The 25,278-nt window shown below is 44.4% G+C and overlaps 2 protein-coding genes across 8 annotated transcripts in view; one reads left to right on the plus strand and one right to left on the minus strand.

Annotated features, from left to right (window-relative positions):
* LOC124190603 (fibrillin-2-like) overlaps positions 1 to 25,278 on the minus strand; it is a 36,873-nt gene that overhangs the window by 3,075 nt on the left and 8,520 nt on the right. For 3 of the 5 annotated variants that reach the window (XM_046583377.1, XM_046583376.1, XM_046583373.1), the window contains exons 2-27: positions 16,186 to 16,428; positions 9,939 to 10,029; positions 9,594 to 9,811; positions 9,245 to 9,482; positions 8,350 to 8,524; positions 8,002 to 8,206; positions 7,043 to 7,165; positions 6,159 to 6,419; positions 5,275 to 6,036; positions 4,939 to 5,199; positions 4,588 to 4,851; positions 4,369 to 4,482; positions 4,192 to 4,302; positions 3,880 to 4,110; positions 3,683 to 3,793; positions 3,463 to 3,579; positions 2,507 to 2,617; positions 2,197 to 2,421; positions 1,848 to 1,953; positions 1,311 to 1,759; positions 1,028 to 1,228; positions 839 to 953; positions 605 to 741; positions 439 to 512; positions 290 to 355; positions 46 to 189 (exon numbers count right to left, since the gene is read on the minus strand). In XM_046583377.1, coding sequence (XP_046439333.1) covers positions 46 to 189; positions 290 to 355; positions 439 to 512; positions 605 to 741; positions 839 to 953; positions 1,028 to 1,228; positions 1,311 to 1,759; positions 1,848 to 1,953; positions 2,197 to 2,421; positions 2,507 to 2,617; positions 3,463 to 3,579; positions 3,683 to 3,793; positions 3,880 to 4,110; positions 4,192 to 4,302; positions 4,369 to 4,482; positions 4,588 to 4,851; positions 4,939 to 5,199; positions 5,275 to 6,036; positions 6,159 to 6,419; positions 7,043 to 7,165; positions 8,002 to 8,206; positions 8,350 to 8,524; positions 9,245 to 9,482; positions 9,594 to 9,811; positions 9,939 to 10,029; positions 16,186 to 16,428 — 5,153 coding nt within the window. The remainder of the gene's footprint in view (positions 1 to 45; positions 190 to 289; positions 356 to 438; positions 513 to 604; positions 742 to 838; positions 954 to 1,027; positions 1,229 to 1,310; positions 1,760 to 1,847; positions 1,954 to 2,196; positions 2,422 to 2,506; positions 2,618 to 3,462; positions 3,580 to 3,682; positions 3,794 to 3,879; positions 4,111 to 4,191; positions 4,303 to 4,368; positions 4,483 to 4,587; positions 4,852 to 4,938; positions 5,200 to 5,274; positions 6,037 to 6,158; positions 6,420 to 7,042; positions 7,166 to 8,001; positions 8,207 to 8,349; positions 8,525 to 9,244; positions 9,483 to 9,593; positions 9,812 to 9,938; positions 10,030 to 16,185; positions 16,429 to 25,278) is intronic. The other 2 variants (XM_046583374.1, XM_046583375.1) reach the window with 1 other exon arrangement.
* LOC124190604 (protein diaphanous-like) overlaps positions 2,732 to 25,278 on the plus strand; it is a 52,934-nt gene continuing 30,387 nt past the window's right edge. Inside the window, exon 1 of one of the 3 annotated variants that reach the window (XM_046583379.1) lies at positions 2,732 to 3,108. The gene's annotated coding sequence lies outside the window, so the exon portion shown is untranslated. The remainder of the gene's footprint in view (positions 3,109 to 25,278) is intronic. The other 2 variants (XM_046583378.1, XM_046583380.1) reach the window with 2 other exon arrangements.

The following is a 25,278-nucleotide window of genomic DNA, read 5'->3' on the forward strand; positions in this document are numbered from 1 at the left end:
GATGCATCGGGCTCATTTAGAATTCGTAACTCGTTCATTGTATACCTTGGTGATGGGCGAACTTGTATCCCTGTGGACGGTGGGACTCGTGACGTGGATAGTAAACTGGCACTTGGCTTGATTGCCCGCTCCGTCTTGTGCTACGTACGTGATTTCGTGATAGCCAGACTGGAACAGCTCTCCCGGTTCCTGTTTTATTTGTTGTTATTTTTATTTGATCGTCAATTGAACACACGTTGAATAAGATAAGAAAATTAGAAAGCCAGAAAACGTGAATGTTTCGACTGACCCTGGACTTGTTGAGCTGGACGATCTCAATGTTGTCGGTAAAAATAGGCTCGTTCCATGTCACGATCTACCGATTTCCATGACAATCAAACAGCTATATAATATTCCTGTCGTAAAAAACTTGTAAGATAAATGAGGTTATGAACTCACCTGTGAAGATTGGCCCGGTTCCAGAAAAACGGTCAAAGACGACGGACAGTTAGTCATTCGTGGAATTTCCTTATCTGTTTTTGTTTTGTTTTTTATTATTTAGGAGAAAAAAAAACACGATGAAATTGAGCTTCAGGAGATTTTCTTTTTAAGGCTCATCAAATACCAAAGATTTCGATGGTAAAGTTGCAGGCGGCTGTGAGATCCGAAACGGGCGACCGGACCCGGAAAGTGATGACGTTCAAACCAACCGGCAGCTCCCCACCCAATTGTTTCGCCCATAAAGGATCCGAATCCACGTAACTTCATGGTAAAAAAAACAAAAACAAATCAAAAGTTTTTACGAGACATAAAATAAGATATACGAGCTGATGAACCGTCGGAATAATGTAATTCATACCGGAACCAATCCATATTAGATTTTGGCTGAGAGAAAGTCACGTAAGCTCGATTTTGTTGCGCTGGAAGATTTACCGCCATATTACCGGGGCACTGGATAAAAGGAACTGGACTGTCTGCAAATTTTGAAAAGTAAAAGAATACGATTAGAATTTTAAATCATTTACTAAAAACGTGTCTGAATTTATACCGATCCTTTCGCAGCGTGCAGGTTCATCAGGACTGCGCCATTGTTGAGATGGCAAGCAATGATAAGTGCCTCCGCCGATAAGACGGAATCCGGCACGACAGCGAACTTGACATTGTTGACCAGCAAAAGTCTTCCCGGTGGAGCAGGTATTTGGCATAAGTGCACCATTATCTGGTGCCAGCAGTTTGGGGCATGACAAAGCTGCTCACGCGACCATCAAGTAAAAAATTGGATGATAAGATTTCAAATAAAACCCGAATATATTTTTGACGTGTGAATTTACGTATGCAAGTGGCAGGTTCTCCTATCCAAAGCCCCGAGCGACCGCAGGAGATTGTCGAGTCCCCAACCAATTTGTATCCTTTGTTGCAGCGGATGACGCAAGTCGATCCGGTATTGTAAAGAGCCCGCGATTTGTGTGAACGATTCGCCGACCGTCCGCTGGCACCCAAATCCCCTCGTCCATTCTCGGCGATCAGAGCCTCGTCCTCCTGTTCCCTGGACCTGTGCTGGGTTTGATTTAAATTTTGTGTGCATTCCATGTCTCCGTGGTCAGGAACTTTCATTCTTGGACATCTTGGCGGAAGTTCAATGCATGTCCGCCCGTCCGCTTCAAGGTAATACTGATCGCTGCACGTGCAGTGATAAGCGCCACGGGTATTGATGCAGTCCTGGCTGCAGCCGCCGTTATTGGAACGACATTCGTTCACATCCACACAATTGCTCTGATTCCTGGAATAAGTCAGATAGGATTCCCCCAAAATCCGGGAATTGTTGTTTAAACCGCATGAAAGGAGAACATTGTTGTGGTGTTACTTACTTATGGCTGACGTCGAAACCAGGATTGCACGCACAGCGGAAAGATCCGACTGTATTGACGCATATGTGAGAGCAGCCGCCATTACGGTGGCTGCATTCGTCAATATCTAAACATTTCAAGGGACACAATTATTGTCGTCTTTACTCATTAGTGAATACTGTTGCCAAAACCCCTTATGGATCGAGGACCCACTAGTACAACCCCAAAAAACTCGTCCAATTAGACATGTAAAAAAATAGAGTTCGTGACTATTGATCGCAAAACTGTTTACAGGACTCAACAGTTTGAAATATTTTCCACTCTTTTTTTTATTCCTGTTTAATCGAATCCAAGAATCTTTGATAATTACCGATGCATTCGTTGCCTTCAGTCTGGTAGCCGGCATTGCAATCGCAGCGATAACTTCCAGGAAGATTGATGCAACTGCCTTTACAAGGTTTGAGTGACACACACTCGTCCACATCAACGCAGCGTTCTCCTTCCAATTTATAACCCTTTTCACAATCACAACGATAACTTCCTGGTAAATTTGTGCACCGGCCGCCACACTTGTAGTTCAAACATTCGTCAATATCTGAAATAGTTGTAAGTCCAAAAAAGGAAAACAAAATCAAACTATGATTGGGAGCTGGCTACAACGTGTTTATGTTTTGTCCGACCTTCACAACGTCCATCACGCAGTTCGTAACCAGGGTCGCAAATACATTGATAAGACCCTGGGAAATTAATACAAACTCCATTGCACGGGTTTACTTTGCATTCATCCACATCTAAAATTTCAAATTAAATGGAAAAAAATACAATTAAACCATTTTAATAAATTGATTATAATCATTTCTGACAATCTTAATTTGGCCATGTGGCAGTGCTGCTTTCATTAGCATAAACGTCAATTCTGGGAATCAAAATAAGACAGCACATTTTTCTTGATATGTGTTCTTTTTGTTGCAATCGTCTTTGTTCACTGGTCGTGTCTGACGTCAGGTACATTTTGGCTGAAAAGAATGTTAGCCGATAGCCATTCAAATCAATCAGTGTCGACTTTCGGTGTTGAACATTTGCCAGTTTGGGAAAAACCCCCACTGATACAGAACTGATTAGAGCGAAAACTCCCATTCCCGCCGTGCGTGAACAATGCAAACGCCAGGTTTTTCGCACGTGTCACCCGGTTTCTTCAAGTCGACCCTTTCTGGTATTCACACAAATTTGGCGATCTTCTTCTGTATAGACTACAAGTTCTGCAAGCACAATTCATCAAAAGGTAGGACAACTTGATTTATCTTTTGATCATGCAACGTCAGCTGATTCTTGTCAGGAAATATTGCCTTTAAAGGACTCATTTGTTTTGGCACCTGAGTCATCAGAGAGTTACACGATACAGAATGAGACATTCATGAAGAGAAATAAGAGTTGGATCAGATGCAACCAAAGGGGGTTCTTTGAAAGTTTCAGCTAGCTCGCAAACCTATTGACTTTGCTCTCTCCCAAGTTTAGTGCCCCCCCCACAAGTTTTTGTTTTGACAACTGTGTAAACAGCGTACATTTCTACCTCTGCCCAATTATCTCCACAATGCAGTGGTGTAGTAGTCTATACAGTATCGAAAGTTAACTTTACCTTCGCAGTCTCTGCCTCGGAGGGCGTAGCCAGGTTCACACTGGCAAGCAAATGATCCCTCGTTGTTGATGCATTTGGCATTTGTACCACACGGTTGCTTCTGGCATTCGTCTATATCTGTTTGTTTGTTTTTTTTGTTTTTCCATACGAATATACACAGGTAATTAGAGAGGTCGTGGAAACAATCCAAATCAGAGTTTGGGTTCTTGAAAGTTTTTACCTTTGCAAACGTTGTCGTCAAACTCGTAGCCAAAAGGGCAAAGGCAAGTGAAAGATCCTGGAGAATTGATGCACTCGACCGGGCATGGGCTGCTAAGACATTCGTCGACATCTGAAACACAAAGACGAATTTTGAAAAGTTTTCTCCCGTGTTTGTCTTTCCTTTTTTTTTTTTTTGAAAGGAAAGTTTGTTTTTACCTGAACAAGTTCCGTTATCTCCCAGTTGGTATCCAAGTTCGCAGGAGCACGAGTAGGATCCTTGAGTATTGATGCAGATGCCCTCGCAGGGGTCGTTGAGACACTCGTCAATATCGACACACTGGTCGTCGTTATTCAACTGGAAACCTTCGGCGCACAGGCATTCGAAGGCGCCAACAGTATTGCGACAAATGTCGTCGCAAGGATTGCCGATTGCGCACTCGTCAATATCTATTAATGTCATAACGATTTTTCAGATATTTCCCGCCTTTTAAAACAAAATTGAATCCAATAGTAAAATTGCCAACAGACCTATGCAGACATCTCCTATGAGCTGATATCCGGGATGACAGTCGCAGATGTAGGATCCTGGGATGTTGGTACAAAGTTGATCGCAGACTCCGTTGGGACACTCGTTGATATCTATCCAAATTGAACGAAATTGAATTTCCCTCTTTTTCACGTCTCTCCGAAAGTGATCCCTCTCACCTGCGCATGTCCCGTTGACATTTTCAAATCCATCGTCGCAATCGCATCGGTACGATCCCTGCAGGTTGGTGCAGGCCGTTGAGCACGGTGACAGTTCGGCGCATTCATCAATGTCTATTTTAATTTAAAGTTTTATTTTTTTTTTGTATTTTATTTTCCCCCCACTCAAAAAAAGTTCTGTCTGTTGGAGAGTCCAATTATTTTTAGTTCAATTCCAACCTGTGCAAGCTGTGCCAATGCTCCGGAATCCTTCCGGACAAATGCACTGGTAAGAGCCAAGTGTGTTGTGACAGGAGCCGCCAGTTGCGCGACACGAGTGTTCAGTTTCTTCATCCAGTGATGCACATTCGTCAATGTCGAGGCAGCTCTTGGCGTCTGTTTCGCTCAGACGGTATCCGCCGGGACATTCGCACCTCATTCCGCCTTTGAGATTGACACACTCGTGTGAACAGCCTCCATTTTCCTTGGCGCATTCGTCGATATCTTTTTTTTTTTTTTTCCAACAACACCCAAGACTTTTTAACCCCCGACCGAATTTGATTGAATCTGTTTTTATTTTTATTTTTTTACCTTTGCAAGTTTTCTGATCGGCACGAAGCTTGTAGCCGGCCGTGCACTTGCATTCGGCGCTTCCGGGCAGGTTGACACAGTGATGAGAGCATCCAAAGTTGGGCAGCGTTTGGTCCGAGCATTCGTCCACATCGACGCACGTTTTGTGGTCACTGGCGTCCAAGGAGTAGCCGGAAGGGCATGAACAGTGGGCCGATCCATCCGTATTGACGCACTGATGCGAACAACCGAAATTGTTGCCCGTCGAACATTCGTCAATATCTGGGAAATCGAGTCCGCCCATTTTTTTTAATATTAGAGAGAATCCCTGACTACTAGATTTACAAAATTTATTACCTCGACATGTTTTGCCGTCGTTGGCCATTTTCCAGCCGCTGGGGCAGTCGCAATGAGCCGATCCTTGCGTATTGACACAGAGATGGGAGCAACCGAATTGATCCTCTGTGGCGCATTCGTCTACATCCAAACAGGCCGATCCATCTTCGGCTTCTGCCAGCCGATCGGCTAGTTGAAAACCTTCCGGACAAGTCTCTTCCAGCTCTGGAATCTTTTCTTCCTCTTTAGTCTCGACTATTACTGCAGGAGGAGGCGTCGTCGTCGTCGTGATAGGATCGATTTTGTTGTCTTCCGGTTCTTCCGGTTCTTCCTCCTCTCCATCTTCGCTCTCCTCCTCTCCTCCTTCTTCTTCTTCTCCGTTCTCTTCATCTTCGTCTTCCTCTTCTGCCGGAATAAGAGCGGGCGATTCCGTGGTTGTGGTAGTCGTCGTAATCGCTTTCATCGTCGTCGGAATTGACGTGGTGGTCGTTGCCTCCGTCGAAGTGGTTGTTGGAGTGGGGGTGGTTGTGGTAGTCGTGGTAGTAGTAGTCGTGGGAGTGGTGATGGTGGTTGAAGTGGTCGTACTCGTCTGAGTGGAGCTGGAAGTAGCTGCTTCCTGGATTGCTTCCGCGGCTTCTCCATCGTCTTCCTCGTTCTCGGGATCCTGTCTGTCCTCTTGCGATGACGCGTCGTCCTCCTCCGAACAGCGGAAGGAGCCGATGGTGTTGATGCACGTGCCCGCACAAGTTTGCCCAACGTCCTCCAATTCGCATTCGTCCATGTCTGTTTTTGGGTTTTTAACATTTTCAAATTAGTCGATGGCCATTTATAGTGTCGAATCCCAAAACCGGTTGATCCGATCGAAATGCGTGTACTCGAGTCACTACTAATTAGAGCGAACTTACCTTCGCATGTTTTCCAGTCGTCGCCCAGCATGTAACCGTCTGGGCAGGTGCAGAAGGCCGTTCCCAGGGTGTTGAGGCACGTGTGAGAGCAGCCGAAATTGTCGCCCAAACTGCACTCGTCGAGATCTTCGCACGTGTGCCCGTCGGCCGCCAGTTGAGTTCCCGGCCTTTCGTCGCAGCTGCACTCGTAACTGCCGTGAGTGTTTCGGCAAGTGCCCTGGCACGGGCCGTGACCGTTGCGCAACAAACACTCGTTGTGATCTAATCGTTTCGCCGCGCGCGAATTTAAAAAAAAAAAAAAAAAAAAAAATGGCCACAATTTCATTAGCTTCGCCCTGAGCCGATTGACAAGCGAATCACTAGAGAAAGCGTCTGTTTCAAATTGAATTAAATCCCGCTAAAGGAAAAAAGTAAATGGGTAATGCTCCATTTAAGGCCATGGGGGAAAAAGAGCGCCGTCCGTTTGAAATTTGTTTTTTTCCAAATAAAATTCTGGGACGACATGGGGGGAATGAAAAGAGGTCGGCCATGTATTACGGGCCGAAAGAGGTAAAGATAACGCAACAGAAAAAAGGTTTCTATGCATTCCCATGTAGTGTGTGATGTATATGAGTGATAGGCTGATTGTGTGTACGCCGTGTTGTTGCAGCCCGGTGTATTTCTGTTCTCCCCCTGTTTATTTATTTTTTTTACTCGACTCCTTTTTTGGTGGGGAGAATTTTCGGTAAGAGATAGATGGGACGTAGGGATGTATCAATAAAGGTGGGCGCTATGTGTATAGGCAGCGTGGAAAAAATGGATGACGTGTCTACAATCTGTTGCGATGAAATCAATAATCCCTGCGGTCATACGGGCCCTCGTGTAATGAATGTATATGTACGTACCTATGCATTTTTTGCCGTTGGAAGCCAGCCGGAATCCCGAGGAGCAGAAGCACTGGTAGGAGCCTTGTCGATTGACGCAGGTTCCCTCGCATCCGCCGTTGTCAACCGCGCACTCGTCCACATCTGTTTTTTTAATTTATTTTCCCGCGGGTGAAAAACAAACAAACGAGAAGAACCGTGACAATCAACATTTATCGTGAGACGGACCGATGAATAATTGAATATATTCATGCGGTTTTGAATCCCTCTGCCCAGCCGTTATTTATTTTTGTTTGTCGAGGGGAAAGAAGAAAAAAAACGGAAGAAAACAATAAGCGGAGGTCGACCTCGATCCATCTCTGGTGGATGGTATAGGAAGACAATGTCTATGCTGGATAATAATTGATATCCCAGGCCCTATGAGATGCGTTTCACTGGTGATTTGGAAATTCATTTTCCAGCTCCTTTGAACCGTGAAGCGGAGTCGACAGGAGCCCCGCAACAGTTTTCTTTTTTTCTTTTCTTTTGTAATCAAATTCATTATACAATCAGATTAGGATTCTCCTTCTCCCGTCAAGTGTAGACGATTGAAACGCTCAGTCGGGGGAAAGGAAAAGATTGTTGTTTTGTGTGCAGAACAACCCTCTTTCTCCAGCTCCCTCCATCTCCCGTTTCTACCCATTAAAACGGTGTATATCAAAGTGACATGGAAAGACCTTTGATTATGTAAACTAAGGATGCCGACCAAGGTCGTTGATATTTTTATCGCCTCTTCTATTATGTGATCACGACAAGTTTTTTTCTTTTTTTCTTTTCCTTATTTTCCTTTTTATTTTATTTATTTGAGAAATACCTTTGGAGGATTGTTGAATTTTTATGGCGAATCGCGACCCTCGCCCGAATTCTTTTGCTTTCCCCTCTTTTGTGTGTGCGCGCGATAACGAATCGAAAGAGTTTGAAAGAAACGAGTCAAAAGAAACCTGTGCAGCTGACTCCGTCTTGGGCAACGACGTAGCCTCGGTAGCATAAACAAGTGGCCCGTCCGCTGGTGTCGTCGCAGATCTGCTCGCATCCGCCTTTATCTTCGCCACATTCTGACCGTCCGGTGCCGTAGCCGTAGCTGCCGGCGTTGGCCGACTCCTCCTCCCTCTCGGTCAGAGCGTTATTGCTCACTGCGCCAGCACCTGTGTGATTACCAAAAAAAAAATACGTTGAATGGGCACACACATTGTTAGATTCATTTCCTTTTTCAGAATAAGAAACTCGAAAGAAAAAATCATAAATCAGCGGCGAGATTTTTCTTTTTTGCGTTGGTTTGCTCAGGTGGTACCTTGATCGGTCTGGTCGGTGTCGGGTATGATGCAAATTGGGCTCGGTCCTATCCAACGCCCTTGCCGGCAGTAAAGACGATCCGCGTCCGGGACGACAAACTGGTAGCCAGCAGCGCACTGGAACACGGCAGCGGCGTAACGATTCCCACCACCCGGCCCTTTGTTTCGCTTCCTATTTCGAAAAAATAAAAAGCCCCGAAGAACACATAAAACAATCATTATTGTTTAATGTCAAGATACCGTAACAGCGTTGCTCTCTCCGATAGAGAAGAGCAAATATTATCCCCCCGCTTGTGCCATAAAAATACAAAAAAAAAGGAGATCAAATCACAGCCCCAACCGATGGCTGTAAATCAGAGTATAGGGTGCGGTCGTCCAGTCACGACAACAGTATTTCATTGACTTTCACGTCTGTTGTTTCGGAGGGAACGAGAAGAGCGGAGAAAATAGACTGGAAGTTCAGGCGGGAGGGAATGAGTTAGCGTGAAATCAAACCATCAACAAGGATGGCGATGAAAACTGTCCTGGGCGTTCAGCAGTCCCCCACTATGTCTGTCTGTGGGTCTAACGCGGCAAGTGTTTCCAACCCGTTAAAGATCGATCGATAAAAAGAGGGGTTTTTTTTGTGTGTGTCGGGCGGCTGAAATAAATTTACTGAAACTGGATTGAACGGGGGGGAAAAAAACACATCATCTGCATATTACGAAACAATGTCGATTCCTAGTATCGAGCGCATTTTTCCCTTCTATTTTCAAAGTTATGTTAAAATATTTCCAAAGATTTACAGTAGCGGAATATCTTGTTTTGTTTCCCCCCTTTAGTTCACCGTCGACTGATTTTCTAGAAGAGAATAAGTAACGGATGATTTCTATATTTTTTTGAGAAGACTAACCGAATGTATTTGATTCCCGATCCGTGGGGAATGGCTGGAGCTTGGACGACTGGACTGTTGTTGTTATCGGCATCGACCAGGCAGGATTGATCCAAAGTGGCGAAATCCACTGGCGAGTTTGGTCCGGATTCTTCCGCGCCGTCCGTCGATTCGACTTCGTTGACGTTTCGAGCCTCGCTGCTGGCGGCCGATGATCCTTTGCCAGACGGATGTTTGTTATCGCCGTTGCCTTTTTTCCCTGGGAGAGAGAACAATAATCGGGAACAATGATAATAAAAAAAATTGCTGGACGTTCTCTGCATTCTCTATCCCGCCGAGAGAAAAAGAGTCAAGTGCTGGGGGCCCGTACCTTTATTCTTCTTTTCTGCGGGGGCATTGGTGCTGCTGGAAGCCGGCGGAGTCTTTGATGCTTTGCCTTCCGCTTTATTCTTTGGCTCTTTAGTCGCTTCCTTCTTTTCAGTTTTATTCTTCTTGTCTTCCTTTTTGTTGCCTTTGCCGCCGCCGCCGTCCTTCTTCTTGTTGTTATTCTTGCCACGGCTGACGGGATCCTCGTCCGACGCCGTCATCCTGTTATGGAAACGACACCCAATTGTTATTCCAATGATCCATCACATTTTCTCTAATCATTCGGTCAAGTCTTGCATCATCAGTCATCATTTGGAGAGGTGCTAGTAGTACTCGTGTTAAACCTTACATCGATAAAGTCGGGTTGGCTCCAGCTGATTGGACGTCATCCATCCGGTCTTGCTCTTCTTTGGTCATCATCTCGGCCATTTCCGACGAGCCTGTGAAGAAGAATCGAGAGTCAAACAACGAAAAGGAAAAAGGGGCAAACCAATTAAAGTTGAGTGTGTACATATATAGAGGCCGGCCATTTTTCTCTCAACTCTCTCTCTCTCTCTCTTTCTATCCTGCTGCCCGTCTGTGTTATCTCCCTGACTTTCGGTCTGGTTTCCGCCGATCAATTTTCACGCCACATTGAACAGCACGCAACTTTGTTCCAGAACGAGTACACACACACACACACACATATACATAATATTTATTTGAGACCGTATACATCTATACAGCTCTATGCCGTATAAATAATAAGTAGTGTAGAGTCGTACACGCTTGAATGGCCACCAAAGTTGGCCATCTATATACGACCGGGCACACGAGAGAGTGGATAGGGGCGTTTGGGTTTTCTTTTGAATGCGCAACAAACGGAACGGAACAGAACAGGAAGGAAAGTGCATTCAAGTCTTGTTTTCTTTTTTCTTTTCTTTAAAACGTCGTAGCGACATTGAGTCTGTACACGTGAAACGAGTTGTAAAAAAAAAAGTTGACCAGGAGGGAAGGCCGGCCAGTCTTCTTCCGTTTGATTAAACTTTCGTATCAATTCTAAAATTGATTTCGTTGTTGTCCTATTCTCTTTTTCTTGATTTATTTCTGCCACTCAGCTCCTTTATCCAGGAGCAACGAAAAAAAAACTTGTTCAAATAGATTCAAATTGTATTTTATCGCTTAACAGAGGGGGGAACCCAAAAAAAAATCTGAAAAGCTCAGATAGTTGTAGAACCTCTTCTGTTTGGTATATTGGTTGTGGGGTTCTACGAAATGAGGTGCGTAGAGTAGTGTACCGTGTACATATATTACTCGTAGATGTTGTTGTGATCATTTGATTTTTAATGAAATCTCCTCCTCCTCCTCCTCCTTATGCTGGCTCATCTTTTTTCTTCTTCCCAGAATCAATATTGATTCAAGCGTCTTGTGTGTTAATAACGAATGCAGCTAGGCGCTAGGCTGGGCCCCTTTTCTGTCTTTAGCCACCACGTTTCCTCCCCTCTTTATACTAGGAGCGATTCAATGATTACGAGAATTGAAGAAGATGAGCTTTATCGATCGATGGGAAACTTATTGGGAGTTGGCAGCTAGGGAGAAATAGAGTGTAATCATCAACTTTCTTTTTTTTCTCTTCTTTTCTTTTCTTCTCTTCTTTACAAAGCAAATAACAAGCAAAGGATATGCCAGGTGGTGATTTGCCTATACGCTGGAAGTTTAGAGAGAGACACGAAGAAGAATGGGAAACTTGTTGGAAAATGGTTTTCCAGTCGTGTTAATTAACCGTTTTGCATGGGAAACGGGGATGTTGTTGTTGTTGTTGCCACCTCCCACCACGAAAAAAAAAGAAGATGGCTATAAGAAGCCTTTTGGGTACTATTTGGATGTTGTATGTATGCAGTGTGAGGCACAGCAACGAGTTTTGCCAGCCCAGGGGTGTCTCTCTCTCTCTCTCTCTCTCCTTCACTTTACAATCGACTCTCCGAGTCTATAGAGATATGCTCTTTCGCTGATGCCTGCGTCGCCTTTGCGTGTTCGTGCAATGATGAATCGAATGTCCCGCTCACGCCGGCCGTCTCTTTGGGAAACAACAACCACAACGTGGGGCCCCTTCATTCAATTGGGGGGAAGGTTTTCCAGCGTTTCTTTCGAGGTGAGAGAGTCCCACACACACACTCGGAAAGAAAAATACGAAATGATGAGTCGTAAAAGAAAAGAAAGAATATTATTATATATATTTAGGAATGACAATAGGGCCCAGCCCTGGAGCGGCCAGATGATGGACCGTCCTGCGTCTTCCCACTCAGCCTTGGCCCGTCGCAATCGTCTTTTCTCCCAGCCAAAGTGGAGAGAAAGAAACTTAAAAAAAATCAGAAAAAGAAGAACAAAAGAGATGAGAGACTCGTCAAAAACCGTCCAAGGGTTTGGTTGGTGTGTGCAACAGTCGAGAGCTGCCGGTTTCGTCCAGCATTTCATAATAACGGCCGTTTGCGCTTCTACACAGGCACTGGTGCAAGAACAAAAGAAACGACACGAGCCCTGATGATGAGTCCGTTAAATAATCTTGAACAAAAAGGGGGTTGAGCTCTTGCTTTCAAGACGCCAGAAATTTTTGTTCAGGTGAACGAGCCCGAGACTTGTTTAGATATTCTAGGCCCTAAATAGTCAAAGCGTATCGAAAGTTAACATCTCGTTAGAATCTCTTTTTTCTCCTCTTTATTCTGTTTTGTTTTTCTCTTTGGGTTTGTTTTCATTTTTGTTTTGCGGTTGTTATTCTTTTTTCTTTTAAGCGCCGTGTTGAAAACAGGAACCGAAAAGATCACAGAGAAGAAGAAGAAGACACACGCGCTCGCTCGTTAAAAGATGAAAAAAAAAATGTGTTTTAAGCTCGGGGACTTGTTATGATAGCAATTCCATATGGGAGGGCCACGGTGGTGGCGGCGTCGTCGGCGGCGGCTGTTTGGGGACTCTCCGACGGGCCTTTATATTCGTTTTTAAGTAAAAGTCTACTTATACTGGTAGGGCCTTGTTGCCTTTTTGGGTCGCCCGTCCCGCCGGACCCATTATACGAACCGCCAAAATGAAATGAAATAAAAGAGCAGAAGAAGAAGCAACTCTGGGCCATGTGTCGCTTCTTACTCCGCGTGTGCGTGAGTAGGTGCACACTTGTTACTTTTTCCTTCGTGAAGAAAAGGGGGGAAGAAGAAAAAAGAAATGTTTTACGACACCCGGGGACCACTCCTACCAGTTACTCGTTGAGAGAGAGAGACAAATTTATAAATGGTGCCCATATAGTTGCGACAATAAAGACCCTGATGTTCTTTTCTTTTTTTATCACTATGGGGCCGCATCATTACGGGTTGGGATGGGCTTGGTACTCGGCGAGTTGGAACTAAAGTCGAATTTCGTAGTGGTAATTTGTGCTTTTGTTTTTATATTGGACGTCGCGTACAAGATTCTTTTGTTTTTTTTTGTTGGTTTGTTTTCTTCAGGATGGATTTTTATGGCTTTGTTGGTTTTTTGTTTTTTTTTTACTTCTATAAATTATTGGTTACGGCCATGATTTCCGGTAGTGTTTTTCTTAAAGGTCTTGTTCAGCTCGTGACAATCAATTTTCGTTCGTGTTGGGAATCAGAGAGCATTAGATTTGAAGCTGTTTGGGGCAATGAAGAAAAGTGATTTTCAGAGTTTCGTGGAATTTCTTTTTTCTTCTTCTTATTTCCAAAAAAATAAAAAGAATAAAAAAGGGGCAGCGCGTGTGAGAGTGCCACGGCAGTTTGTCTGCCCGGCCGTAAGTTGGGTTACTTGATAGCTTTTTAGCAGTAAAGTGAAGTAGGTACAACGTGAAGGCTTCCGGATGTGACCCCTCCGCCCACACCGGGCCAACACTCACTCAAAATGTTGTAGCCTGGCTGGGCGCGTGCCTCGCCGCAGTTGTCCCGGCCCTTTTTATTTTTATTTTTATTTTTATATTTTTTAAAATCTTTTCCGTTGCCAACAGCAGATGCTTCACCTCTTCTCGCCTTGCCCCTCGTCTGACTCCCGCCGACGCCGGAGTCAGCTGGAATAACTGACTCACACGCCATCACACCTAACCCACTGGTGCCTACGTTGTGTGTGTCTGTAATTCCGCTAGTATCATAGGGCTAGTATTAGTGTACATACTAGAATATCCTCAATCTCTCTCTCTCTCCGGCCGGATGAGTCAGTTCGTGTGGATCTTTGTTTTTGTTCTTTTTCCTCGTCATTTCCTTTTCTCTTTTTTTAATTCCAATCCGTAAGAGACACTGCGGGAGAAATGATGTCATTCGTCTCTCTCTCTCTCGCTCGTTCGTTCTTTCCTCGGGAGAGATCCATCTCATTTCCAATGCTATTTATATACGTGGGACTAAACAGCAGGACCCAGTGGGAACGCTGTGGTATTCCCTCGTTACATCGCCCCGGCCGTCGTCCCGGTGAGAAAAAATTGGAAGGAGAAAAAGAAGAAGAACCGGTTTACACACACACACACACACACACTCATAACCATATCTGCTACAGCTATTATGAATTTGAGTTGTGAGTTACTGCCAGCCCTGTAGTGGTGTGGGGGTTATCCCTGTGACTTGAATATTCAAACGATTGCCAAGTCCAAGGAAAAGATTTTTTTTACTTTTTATGATTCATTTTGAGTCGGGTAGATGGGAATTCTCTTGCTGCCAATGTCTTTTCCCCCTCGTCATTTTCGCTGGTTTTTATTGAGTCGAGAGAGAAAGAGGCGGGCGAGTGTCAAATGGTTTTGGCCAAGTTAACGAAGACTACGCCCTTGTTCGCCATCACATACCAGCAGCAACCATGACGACAGTTGATGTTTGGTTGCCCGTCGAGGATTTATAGACTCGACTCTGTTGGTGGGGAAAAGAAGAGGAATGTCGACAGAGAGAAACTGGTTTAGCGATTGCTGGTGAAATAACGACGACTCAAAAAAGAAGAAAATCGATGCTGGATTTATAGACGAGCCCTCAAAAAGTCTCTCTCTTTTTTTTCTTCTTCTTCTTTTGGGTGAATGCAAATACTGCGTTAGATTGACATCGTTTTGTGTCTGTTGCGCCGGGAATAATGCGGCGACACACGCAGTCACGCCCCGACAGCAAATGAAGAGGAAGAAGAAGAATGAAACTTTTTTCTCGTTGGGGAGATTTTCGTGCGTTTGTTAGCCGCGCTTCCCTTTGGGCGGTATATACTTTAATTAGAGCCCGAAATAAAAGAAAAAAAAATACATTTTTCTTCTGTTGCCCATCTGGTTTGCTCTCTCAATGCATACGTCTTGTTGTTGTCTATAGGTGAAGGTATACAGCTCCTCCCTGGAGGAGAGTTGTATTAGATTTGGATTGTATCTGTCGTGTCGTGTGTAGCCGATTCTCTCTGCTCCAGACTTGCGCACTAGCAAGACTGGAGTCTCTCTCTCATAGCTCTGAAACTTGTATTTCATTGTTATGATTATTTATTATTATTCAGGGCGATCTATATACATATGCTGGCGCTGGCCGCTAATGAATTCTTCCATTCTCGTCTCGGATTTTTGTCTTTTTTGTTTTTTTGTTTTTTTGTTCTTCTTGAAAGTTGCAGAAGGGAAAGAAACTGACGTCACCACTGTGGAATGACTGCGTTTTAAGGTGCTCTTGTTGGTGTTGTTTCTATTGTTGTTGGCCTCGGACTTATTGATGATGCAGAGTAGAGAGACTAGCATGCATGCCCCCACCGTCCTTCTCATTTGAATAATGACGGCTGCAGCGCGTTTTTTCTTTCCTTCTTTTTCCTTGTTACTTTCCGTCTAAAGTTTCAAAGTCAGCCAGAGAGGCAAAACAAAATAAGAAGAATAGAAAACTTCTACACCTTTAGTAGTTCATTCTCAGTTTGAAGTCGTAGACGCCATCGTCATAAAAGGGCAAAAGGTAACAAAAAAAAAACATCAGAATCGCGCGTTCGCCGTCCGCTCCTTATCCAGCTGACTAGGATTGTGTGTCTTATAACAACAAAACACGAGCGAATCCCCCCGCACACATACACACAATATCAGCAGGGGGCCGATAGGAAACAACAATAGCCAATTTTTGAACAACAATGTGTCGCCAAATTTAAATTCTTTGACATCAAACGTCCTTTTTTTGCGCTACGTGTTGGAATTGGGATAATACCCCGGGCCGATTGTCTTATCGTTTGTCCAATTTGTTTTCTTTCTTTTGGTTTTCCCCCTTCGTCGGTCTTGTCTCAATTGTTTTTCTTGACGACCTTCCCCTCCTAACCTTCGTGAGCTTTTTGTCGATACGACCGCAGATAAAGATTCTTCTCTTCTCTGGCCCAGCAACCTCAAAGTTCACGTTGGGCCTCAAATCAGCGTCAGGCGATGGGTCCTGTCAAACAATTACGTGTCATGTCTTATCTGCCTGTCGACATCTTCCTCTACAGGCATCTCTCCTCTCTTTCACTCCTTATTGGTTCGGCCTTCTTCTTCTTCTGCTTCTATGATGGCCACTGGGCCACCACACATAAGTTTGAGGAATTTCGTTTGATTCCAATTTATTCTATTTCCCCTTTTGGCCGTTTATTTTTGGAAAAAAAAAAGAATGTCGACTCACCGTTGTCACCGACAGACTGTTGTTGTTGTTGGCTGGCCAGATGAGCTTCCAGCTGATGGTGATGAACGCAGACGGGCGGGTCTTGAGTCCAGGTCCGGTTGCGACAAATGACGGCGGCCGCGCCGACCAGTTTGTAGTCGGCGCTCTTGCAGCGGAACTGGACCAGGAGGCCGGACCACAGGACGAACATCTCGCCGTGTTCGGGCGTCTCTGGCTTGAGGCATCCCGATTCCAGTTTCACTTCTGCATTGCACAACAAACCACAGGGTTTTTAACAACAAGCATAATTCAACGTCAATCATTCTAATTGGATAAGAGAATCGATTTGACACGGCCAACAATGGCAGACAAAAGAGTCACACAAATCTTGAGCTATTGCAGTTTTGTAACCCTCCCGTATTTAGTAAAGGAAGGAAAGTATTAGGTGGTGGTCCATAATCGTAAATTAGTCGGCGATTGCAGCAGCCGGCCAGCCACTGAAACCCATGTTCTTTTCTCCCGTCTTTTGTCGTAAAAAAATGTCATCATCGACGTTTTTTTTCTTTTTCCTTCCAGCCCTGCCTTGCAACCAGTTGCCCTTAAAGGTTCGTTTTCATTGCCCGGCATTTTTTGGGTGGTGGGCAAACGAGCGCTCATTGTTTGACTGCGTCGGTTATCTTTTCGCCGTCTGTCCCGCCGACAAGACACGCGGGGCGCGCACACAATGTCGTCGAAATGAAGAAGAAAAAGAGAAACGGGGCGGTGCCAGTTGGCGACACAATCGCATGGAAAAATCCATGGCGCACACACACACACAAAGTTTTTCGATTTTTTTCCTGGAATTCTCTCTCTCTCTTACCCTCCCGTTCCTCATTCTTCTTCTTCTGGTCTGGGTGGAAAAAAAATAATAGTAATAAAACGCCATTGTGTGTGTGTGTTTGTGTCTTAACAGACGGGATTCCATTCGCTTGGTGGAGTCTTTTTTGATTCTATTATTCACGCGAGCGAATGGAATCCCGTTCGCCCTCTCTTCTTCCGATTTGAAAAGAAAAAGTGAACCCCAAATGACAATTTATGCTTCGTCGTCGTCGTCGTGTGTTGCGCAACAATGCATATACTACAACATTTACAAAACGAGATCTTCTCCCTCCCTTTTTGGGAGAATAATCTCGAGCTTCTAGAAGACTACGGGATGTTTTCCCGATAACTGTTTTTATCCTTTTCTCTTGTTTTTCTTGTTGTGATCCTCCACTTTTATTTTTTGGATGGCCCCGATGGAGCCTGGGTGACGTGGAAGACAATGAAAAGGAGCTGTGCTGCTCCTGCTGGCCATCTCCACTAGGCATCTATAAAAGATACACGTGCCCCCCCTGCCTCAGACTCGGTGAGAATTTCATGAGAAATGGGCGGCGTGACATTCAACGTTTCAAATGGGAAATTGAATAAGAGAACGGACGGACGTTTGTGAGATGTGAGGGCAGGAGGGGGGAGACATACAAATAGTTCAGAGAGCATAGTACACCATTGCGTCCGAACGATTTGTCACAGCTAGTATAGGGCTGAAATTTGATTTCTTGCTCCTTTTTGGCCATCATCGACTGGTACGGATCTGACTCGTCCACATTTTTCTGACTATCTCGTTCCTTTTCTTCTCCCGGATCAGCAGGGGAAAATGTACACATAACTTGTGCGATGAAATCAACTGATAGACTTTCTCCTCTTTCTCTCTCTCTCTGTTGTGTGTGTGTGCACAGTCGAGTGCATAAAAGATGATAACCCTCGGTGGGAATCATTAGTTACCTATCCGAAAAGAATGAACGTCTATATATACCTGTCGACTGGGCACAAAAGAAAAAGAAATGCGCCCAGACCAGAGAGTCTCCCTTTTTGCTCGTAAAGAAAAGTGTAAACACTTTAGCGGGATTATCTATTTACTATTATGAACTCGGATTCACTTACTTCTCTTCCCTTTTCTTATACCGACGAGAAAGAGAGAGAGGAACAGAGAAAAGGAGAGGCTATAAAACTTTTGCGCGACTCTGATTGATGGTCCAGACTTGGGGGTCGTCGCACAAGGTGTCGTGAACGATTTCTCAAAAAGCCAAATAAAGTCGGTCCGGTTCACAGTCCAGTTGGGAGAGAGAGAGAGAGAGATACGGGGCAACGGTGGAATGGATTGCGCAGCCCTAACGGAAACCCCCCGCGGAGCCCATTCGTCTCGGCAACCAGGCCGTATCAATACATAAAAATATTTTTTTCTAAATAAGTCTAATGGTGTAACAGATAAGCCGTCGTCGTTGTGGTGCTGGTGCTGGTACACATGCATAAAGAGATCGAGGTTTTTTTTTGGCTTTGCTGGGTTTTTCGTGTGTGTGGCATTCAGAAAAACTATTCGTGTGACTCTCTCTCTCTCTCTGGCGGCGGTACTACTACTCCGGGAATAAATAAAAACCTGTTAAAACCTTGAACGCTTGGCTTGGTCCCTTTCGGTCCCGTCGTTTGCCGACATTTCAGCAAAACGGAAAATTTTTTTCTTTTTCTTTTTTCTTTCTCGTTTTGTGTAATGGTTGAACGAACGACTTGGTGGTGGTGTTGAAAAGAACCAGCCACACACAAAAGGCACGAGGAGAGGAGGATATCAACTTTGATGGTCTCGACGCGGCCGTAGATATTTTCCCCCTTCGCATCGAAATAAATTTACGAATAAAATTATGACTATTTATTTTCTTCTTCTTCTTCTTCCTTCCTTATTTCTTTCTCCTTGGAAAGGCGGATGGATCCTTCGGCAGCAGCAGTCGATAAGAAAAAGTTGAGAGGGGGGGGGGGAGGACAAAATTGTCCATGTAAAAGTTAGTGGAATGGATCTGCTGCGGTCATAAAGACTGCGAGCCAGAAGGGAAATAACCCGAGGTTAAGGTTTGAGGTTTGACAAGAAGCCCCAGCAGTCCTCGTGTGGTCTCTTCTGGTTCGTTTACAGAAAAAAAAAAAAAAAAAAAACGAACGAACTGAACGAAGGCAACGACGGAAGTGTGACTGTTTCTGTTTATTTTCGTGCTGCTGCCTTATATTTTTTTTCCAAAATTGCCTTTACGGGTGGGTGGGCCGTTTCTCTCTGCGCGGACTCATCGGCTCTCGCTTTTGCATCGCCCGGCACAAACACATTCACGTCGATGGCATTATAGAAGCGCTTCACTGACGTTATAGATGTATATATAAATATACACACACACACACAAAGTCGCCCTCATCTGACTATATAACGGATGGATTTTTCTTCTTCTTCTTCTTTTTTTTCCCCCTTATAGCTTTCTTGAGATATTCCTTGACGACGATGATGATGGTTAGAGTCATATAATAGGGTCGTAGACCCCGAAGCACCTTCGTACGTCAGTGTGACCCCAACCGTTGTGATGGTGGGGGCCATCAGAAATCCATTAAAATGTTGAAGAAGAATTTGATGGCGGTTGGGGTGACCCTTTTTGCGCGATTCGCCGCCCCCGTTTCATGTCACCCACGTCAAGGGCGAGATAGTCATCGTATTACTCGATTTCTGAGTATATCGCACAAGTCTCGTTTGCATCAGTCGACTAGAGAGGCAACCAACACCCTCCCCCGGGGTTATTTGTAGCTCGGCGGACGCAACAAACTGAGCTGCCAACTTATTTGAAAACGGAAAACTTTATTTCTTCTTTGCCCATCTGTCCCGAATGCGTTTTTTTTTCTTCACAAGAGTGACTGAAATGTGGAATGTTTTAAATGGATAGGGGGGAGGGGGAAAGGGTGGGGGGAATTTTTTTTTTCCTGTTACGTAATAATCAAGTGGGAGTACAACAGATGTCAGCTGATTGTGTGACCGAGCATCGGAATGCCGAATGAATAATATCTGGCGAGCTCTTATACTCTATACTATACACGTCGGGACGGGATTTAATCAAATATCCTTTGACACTCTTTTTTTTTTCTCTCCCTCCAATTGATTTGAAATAAAATGGAGGGGGGAATACAATTTTTGTGTTGTCGAAATTACATTTTTCAACCCTCTTTCGTGCGCTCATATGTGGCGTTATATAAAAAAAAGTGATTTCGGCCGGTGACTTGACATCATTCCCAAAGCGCATCGGCATTAGCATATGAAAAGAGAAGAAAATGGTGGTGGTGGTGGTGGTAGGGGGAATATAAGACGAGGCTTTTTGACATTTTTTCTTCAGAGATTCTTTAATCGTTGATGTTTATTTTTTATTATTTATTTTTTCTTGAAGCTGTTTATTGATTCAATCGAATAAAATCACGATTCTTACCAAGAAGGGACCACGGGAGAAACAAATTAAAGCGAGCTATGAATAAATAATCATAATAATAATAGTAAAAAAAAAAAAGACTATCAAACGAGTGAGGGCCCTGCGGCTGCTAGCCTTGCCCTTTTTGTCCATCAACGCACTGGAACACTTTGTGGGTTGGTGCGTTACAAAGATTGGTGGAAGCGAAGGACTTGTAAGGCAACGAGATTCTTTTTCTTTTCTATTTTTTAGCCCCTCGAATTGTCTACACATGGCGATTGCTGGAGTCTTGAAAAATCTTGTGTACATAATTGCCTGGACTGTATACGTACGTCCTTATCTCGGCACTTGTAATACAGTCAACTGTCAACCGCAAAGTCCCTTTGGCTCTGCAAAACAAATTTCGTTTTTTCCCCCATATCCGCTTTTCCAGTTCTGACTAAATTGCATTCCTCGTCTGATTGGCTGCATGGGGAGCTAATACGGTGCGCTTGGCACATTGCATTTCATTGATATTGACTTGTTGTGTACACGGAAGGAGAGAGAGTAGCAGCAGCAGCAGCAGCAGTGATATTTTGTCTCGTATTTGACAAGAGAGTCTGAGCTGGCGTAATAGGCAATAGACGGTTTACAGTAGTGGCGTCGTCCCTTTCTGCTCGAGTGAGGAATGTTGATTGCAAACATTCTCAGTCCCGTGTCAGAAATGAAAGGAACCAAAAGTGAAAAAGGAAAAAAAAGAAGAAGAAGAAAAGGGACAGGAGATAAAGGGCGTTGTCGGCTTCCAACAATCTGCCAAATGTCACACGCACTCAGTTGGATCACGGCGACTCTTTTTTTTCTTCTTTTCTAAAAGAATAAAAATGCCTCCGCGTTTTCTATTCACTTCCATTTTGAAAAATTCTTTTTTTGGGAGAAAATGTGTCCGATTTCATTATCCAAGTGACGATGGATTTTCCCGATTGAATCCGACATTGCCGTGATAACATTGCTTGGTATTAAAAAAAAACCAGCGGCGTCACGGATGAAATCATCGCTAATGGATGGATCATCATTTTAAACGGTCGGTATGGCCGCGGCTGAAATAGATGAGGCGTTGCCAAAGGGCGGGAATGTGTGTGTGTGTGTGCAACATTTCTTTTTTTTTTTTTTTTTTTTTTTTATAAAGGTGAGCAGTTTTGTTTGGCCAGTTGTTTGTTGGCCAGGTTTTTGCTTCGTCTGTTCCCGCCGAGTCGCTTGCCCATGTTTGGTCGTGTGATTGGAGGCATTTTCGGTATTGCGTGTGCCCGGTGGTTGGCGGTGGGTTTTTTCTTTACCTATCGGTCCGTGTGGTAATACTAGAGGATAATGAATGCGCCCGTTTCGGGACCGACCGACCAGCCAGCTGGGAGGGGTCTTACTCACCACCGAGGAAGAAAAAAAGAGATTGCCATTTTTATTTATGGATACGTTCCACACACGGACGCGGCGCTAATAGAATAGAATAGAAGAAGTTGCTGGCGGTTGGACGTCAACCAAACTGGCGGGGCAGCGGCTCGTTATTCCCTCATTAGATAATAAGCGGCGATAGTTTTTTTGGGGGGCCAAGCGCAGAAGAAGGAGAAAAAAACGAAAATGTACGACTACACGATGATGGCGTGTAAGCTGCACGACAGAGCCGTTAGTCGCAATTATCGCCTTATTCTTCTTCTTTTCTATTCGTCGTGAATCATATTTAGTTGTTTCTCCTTTGAGTGTGTCCCAAATGTTTTAAAACCAAAGGTGGTGGCGCTGGACTGACTCCTCTAGTCATCACCCCATCAACCCAACAAGAGAGAGAGAAAAAACGTTTCTCTCATGTGATCGATGGACGGACGGTGGAACGGACGGACGGACGGGGCCAGACGGGAGAGAGCGAGAGTCTACGTCCTTGTAAATGCGCCATCACGACCCCACCGGTGTGTGTGTTGCCGTTGTTGTGTGTATGTGTTTCTTTTCTTCTACTTATACAGTCACGAAACCAGTTGCTCTCAGCGGAAGTTTAAGAGTCAGAGACCACTCCCTTGTATTACACACATGGGCGAGCCGAGGGAGGAGGAGGAATGCAGTCTGTTTGATACGTTTGTTCCATATGGATGTACATATATGCTCGTATAGTAGTATATAGTAGTAGCACAGCTTCTTCTTCTGCTAGGCTTATGGACTTGCTTGTTTTTTTATTATTATCATTATTTATTTATTTGGCTGGCCAAAACGGGATTTTTTCTTTTCTTTCTTTTGAGAGACGAGAGAAAAAGAAACAAGTTGATGGTTTTGTAGGGATACGACTGGTCCCTATTTTTTCTCTCCGGTCATCAAAAATAAGAAGGAGGAAAGAAAAAAAGAAATAATAATAATAATAAAAATAAAAAAAGACAAGAAAACGAATATTTTAATACGGGGGAGATGAGGAAGAACACGACAGCCCTAGATCGAGGTGTTGTTATCATCACGTTTTATTTTATTTTTTTTTATTTTTTTTTTCTTTCTGCCATCGCAAATCGCAGGGGCCGAGGATTTTTGGAGAGTTCGTGAGAGATCCAGCCGAGGGAATTCTCTCTCTCTCAGACTCTCTTTCTCTTCTTTCTTATCACCATCAACACATCACACAATCACGTGTTGGGGAGCACTCTTGTTATTAAAGAGATGTTTCCAGAGCGACAACACACACACAGGAGGAAAGAGAAAAAAGAAAATAAGAAAAGAGATAGTAGAAGGTTTTCGTGTCTTCGTGTTTGGCGCCAACCAAAAACTTTTTTCTTTTCTCCTTTCCATTTTGGTGGTGGTTGTGTCCAGCAAATTGGAGTGTTAGTGACGGACGGGACGATTGTGTGCCGGATAGGACAGCACCTGGACACCCAGTTGATTTGAAAAAGAAAAATTCTAGGGCCTGGCACGAGAAATCTGAGATTCCAATTGTAACTGCGCTGGAAATTGTAAAAAAAATTTCATTTTCATTTTTTTCCATCATTTTTTTTTTCGCTAGCTGTTGCGACTGGACCATGTCCGCTCATTCTTCGCCCACGTCAAAGAAACTGGCAAAGTATCGTGTAGTAGTAGTAGCTTTTGAGCTTTGAAAGATCTGAAAAAGGCCCTCCAAAGTTTAAGTCGAGGAAGAAGAAGAAGAAAAGAAAAAATGGTTGTTGGGAAAATGTATTCAGTGCGTCAGCTGGGCTGGTCCCGGCCTTGTGATGGATGTTTTCTCGACAGACAGCTCCTTTTCTTTCTTCGTCTTCTTCCCCCTCAGCATCAAATGGACAACTTTTTTTTTAGAAAAAAAAGAGAGAAAGTACGAACTCGAATCTGTTGGTTAACTCGGCTGGGTTCGCGGACCAATTTTGAACGAAAAGGAATTTGTTTGGAAAGATTTTTTCTTCCTGGCCTCCCCTTGGTTGCCTTTTTTTGTCGACTCTCAACTTCTTCTCTTTTATGTATCATTGATAATAGGCAGCAGCAGCGGGAGGAGCAGCAGCTAGACTAGTCTAATATCGTGGAATATATCTATGAAGAGCAGAAGGGGCCAGGCCCATGTAAGGATTTCCAGACCTTGTCGCTCAGCGGAGCAAAGTCGTTTGAAGCCCAAGAGAAAATGGTCGTCGAGACGATGCGAGCGGCGGCGGCCGGCTGGCAGTGCGCGAGTTAGTCGACGATTCAACCGAACTGGCGGAGGAATGTTGATCACGGCTTATGGGCCGGCCGGCCGGCCAGCCAGCCGCACAGTTTCTTCTTTCCCATCGAAAAACGGTGCCGGTTCGCATCGTATCAACGGGCCGATCTGTCATTTTCTTCATTTATTTATTCATGTACAGGAATTAGATTTGTATCCCCTTTGCTCCTTGGCTCCTTGGGCTCCTCGGGAGTGTGGGCAGTCTGGGGCCCAGGCAGCCGGGACTCAGACACAAAAACAAGAAAACTGTGGAGATGTTTGACGAGTCCAAACAGAGAGAGAACGGCACAAGATTATCATCACCGCCCGCCAAATTTGATTTTATCCTCCAACCCTTTTTTCTTTATTTTTTCATATTTGGAAACCCACCATTTTGCTCCACAAAATGGAAACAAATTCCTCGTTAACTTTATTTCTGATCTCAGCCAGCAGTAATGCGACGTCGCAAACAACCAAAATGTGTTGTCGTCTTCTTTCTCTTTTCCTTCGTACGGTCGACAGACAAAACACAGACGGGAAAGTTGCGACAATCTTCCTCGCAACTGCGCCAGGAACATCATCCGGAATGGATCTGTCTGCGACGCGGGATGAAAGGGAACAAGGTATTCCCATTTCTTGCTCACTTCCTTCCATCTGACGAGATATGAGTCGCTCTCTCTCTCGAGTACACCAGTTTTTGATAACAGCCAAGAGAAAAAATAAAATGAAAAGAAAAAAATAAAATGATTGCCTAGTTGGTCCGCTGCCGTCCGTTGAATGGCACCTTGTCAAACAGACTTGGCGTACAGACTGGAATTGAATTGAGAGGGAAAACTTTTTCCGACTTTGTTACGAACGAACGAACGAACGAACCCGTTGCTTGGGTAGATATATTTTGGCTTGTGTGTGTGTGGAGGACTCACACAGTCCTGGTTGGGGGGGCTGTAGATGAATGAAATATGTTGATTGAATCCAGCGCCAGATGTGCCGCATACACCAGACACAAAGAAATTCAATATCTTCTTTCACGTCCTCTGGCCGGGAGAAACAGTGTCTCTCTCTGTGTGTTTGTCGTGTGTGTCCTATGCCTCTCTCTCTCTGTGTGTGTTGTATACATGCACGATAGCCGAAGGGGTACGTGAAAGAGAAGAAGAAGAAGAAGCTGGTGCTCGTTAT

This window comes from Daphnia pulex, chromosome 3 (genome assembly GCF_021134715.1).
Source record: "Daphnia pulex isolate KAP4 chromosome 3, ASM2113471v1".
NCBI classification, from domain to species: domain Eukaryota; kingdom Metazoa; phylum Arthropoda; class Branchiopoda; order Diplostraca; family Daphniidae; genus Daphnia; species Daphnia pulex.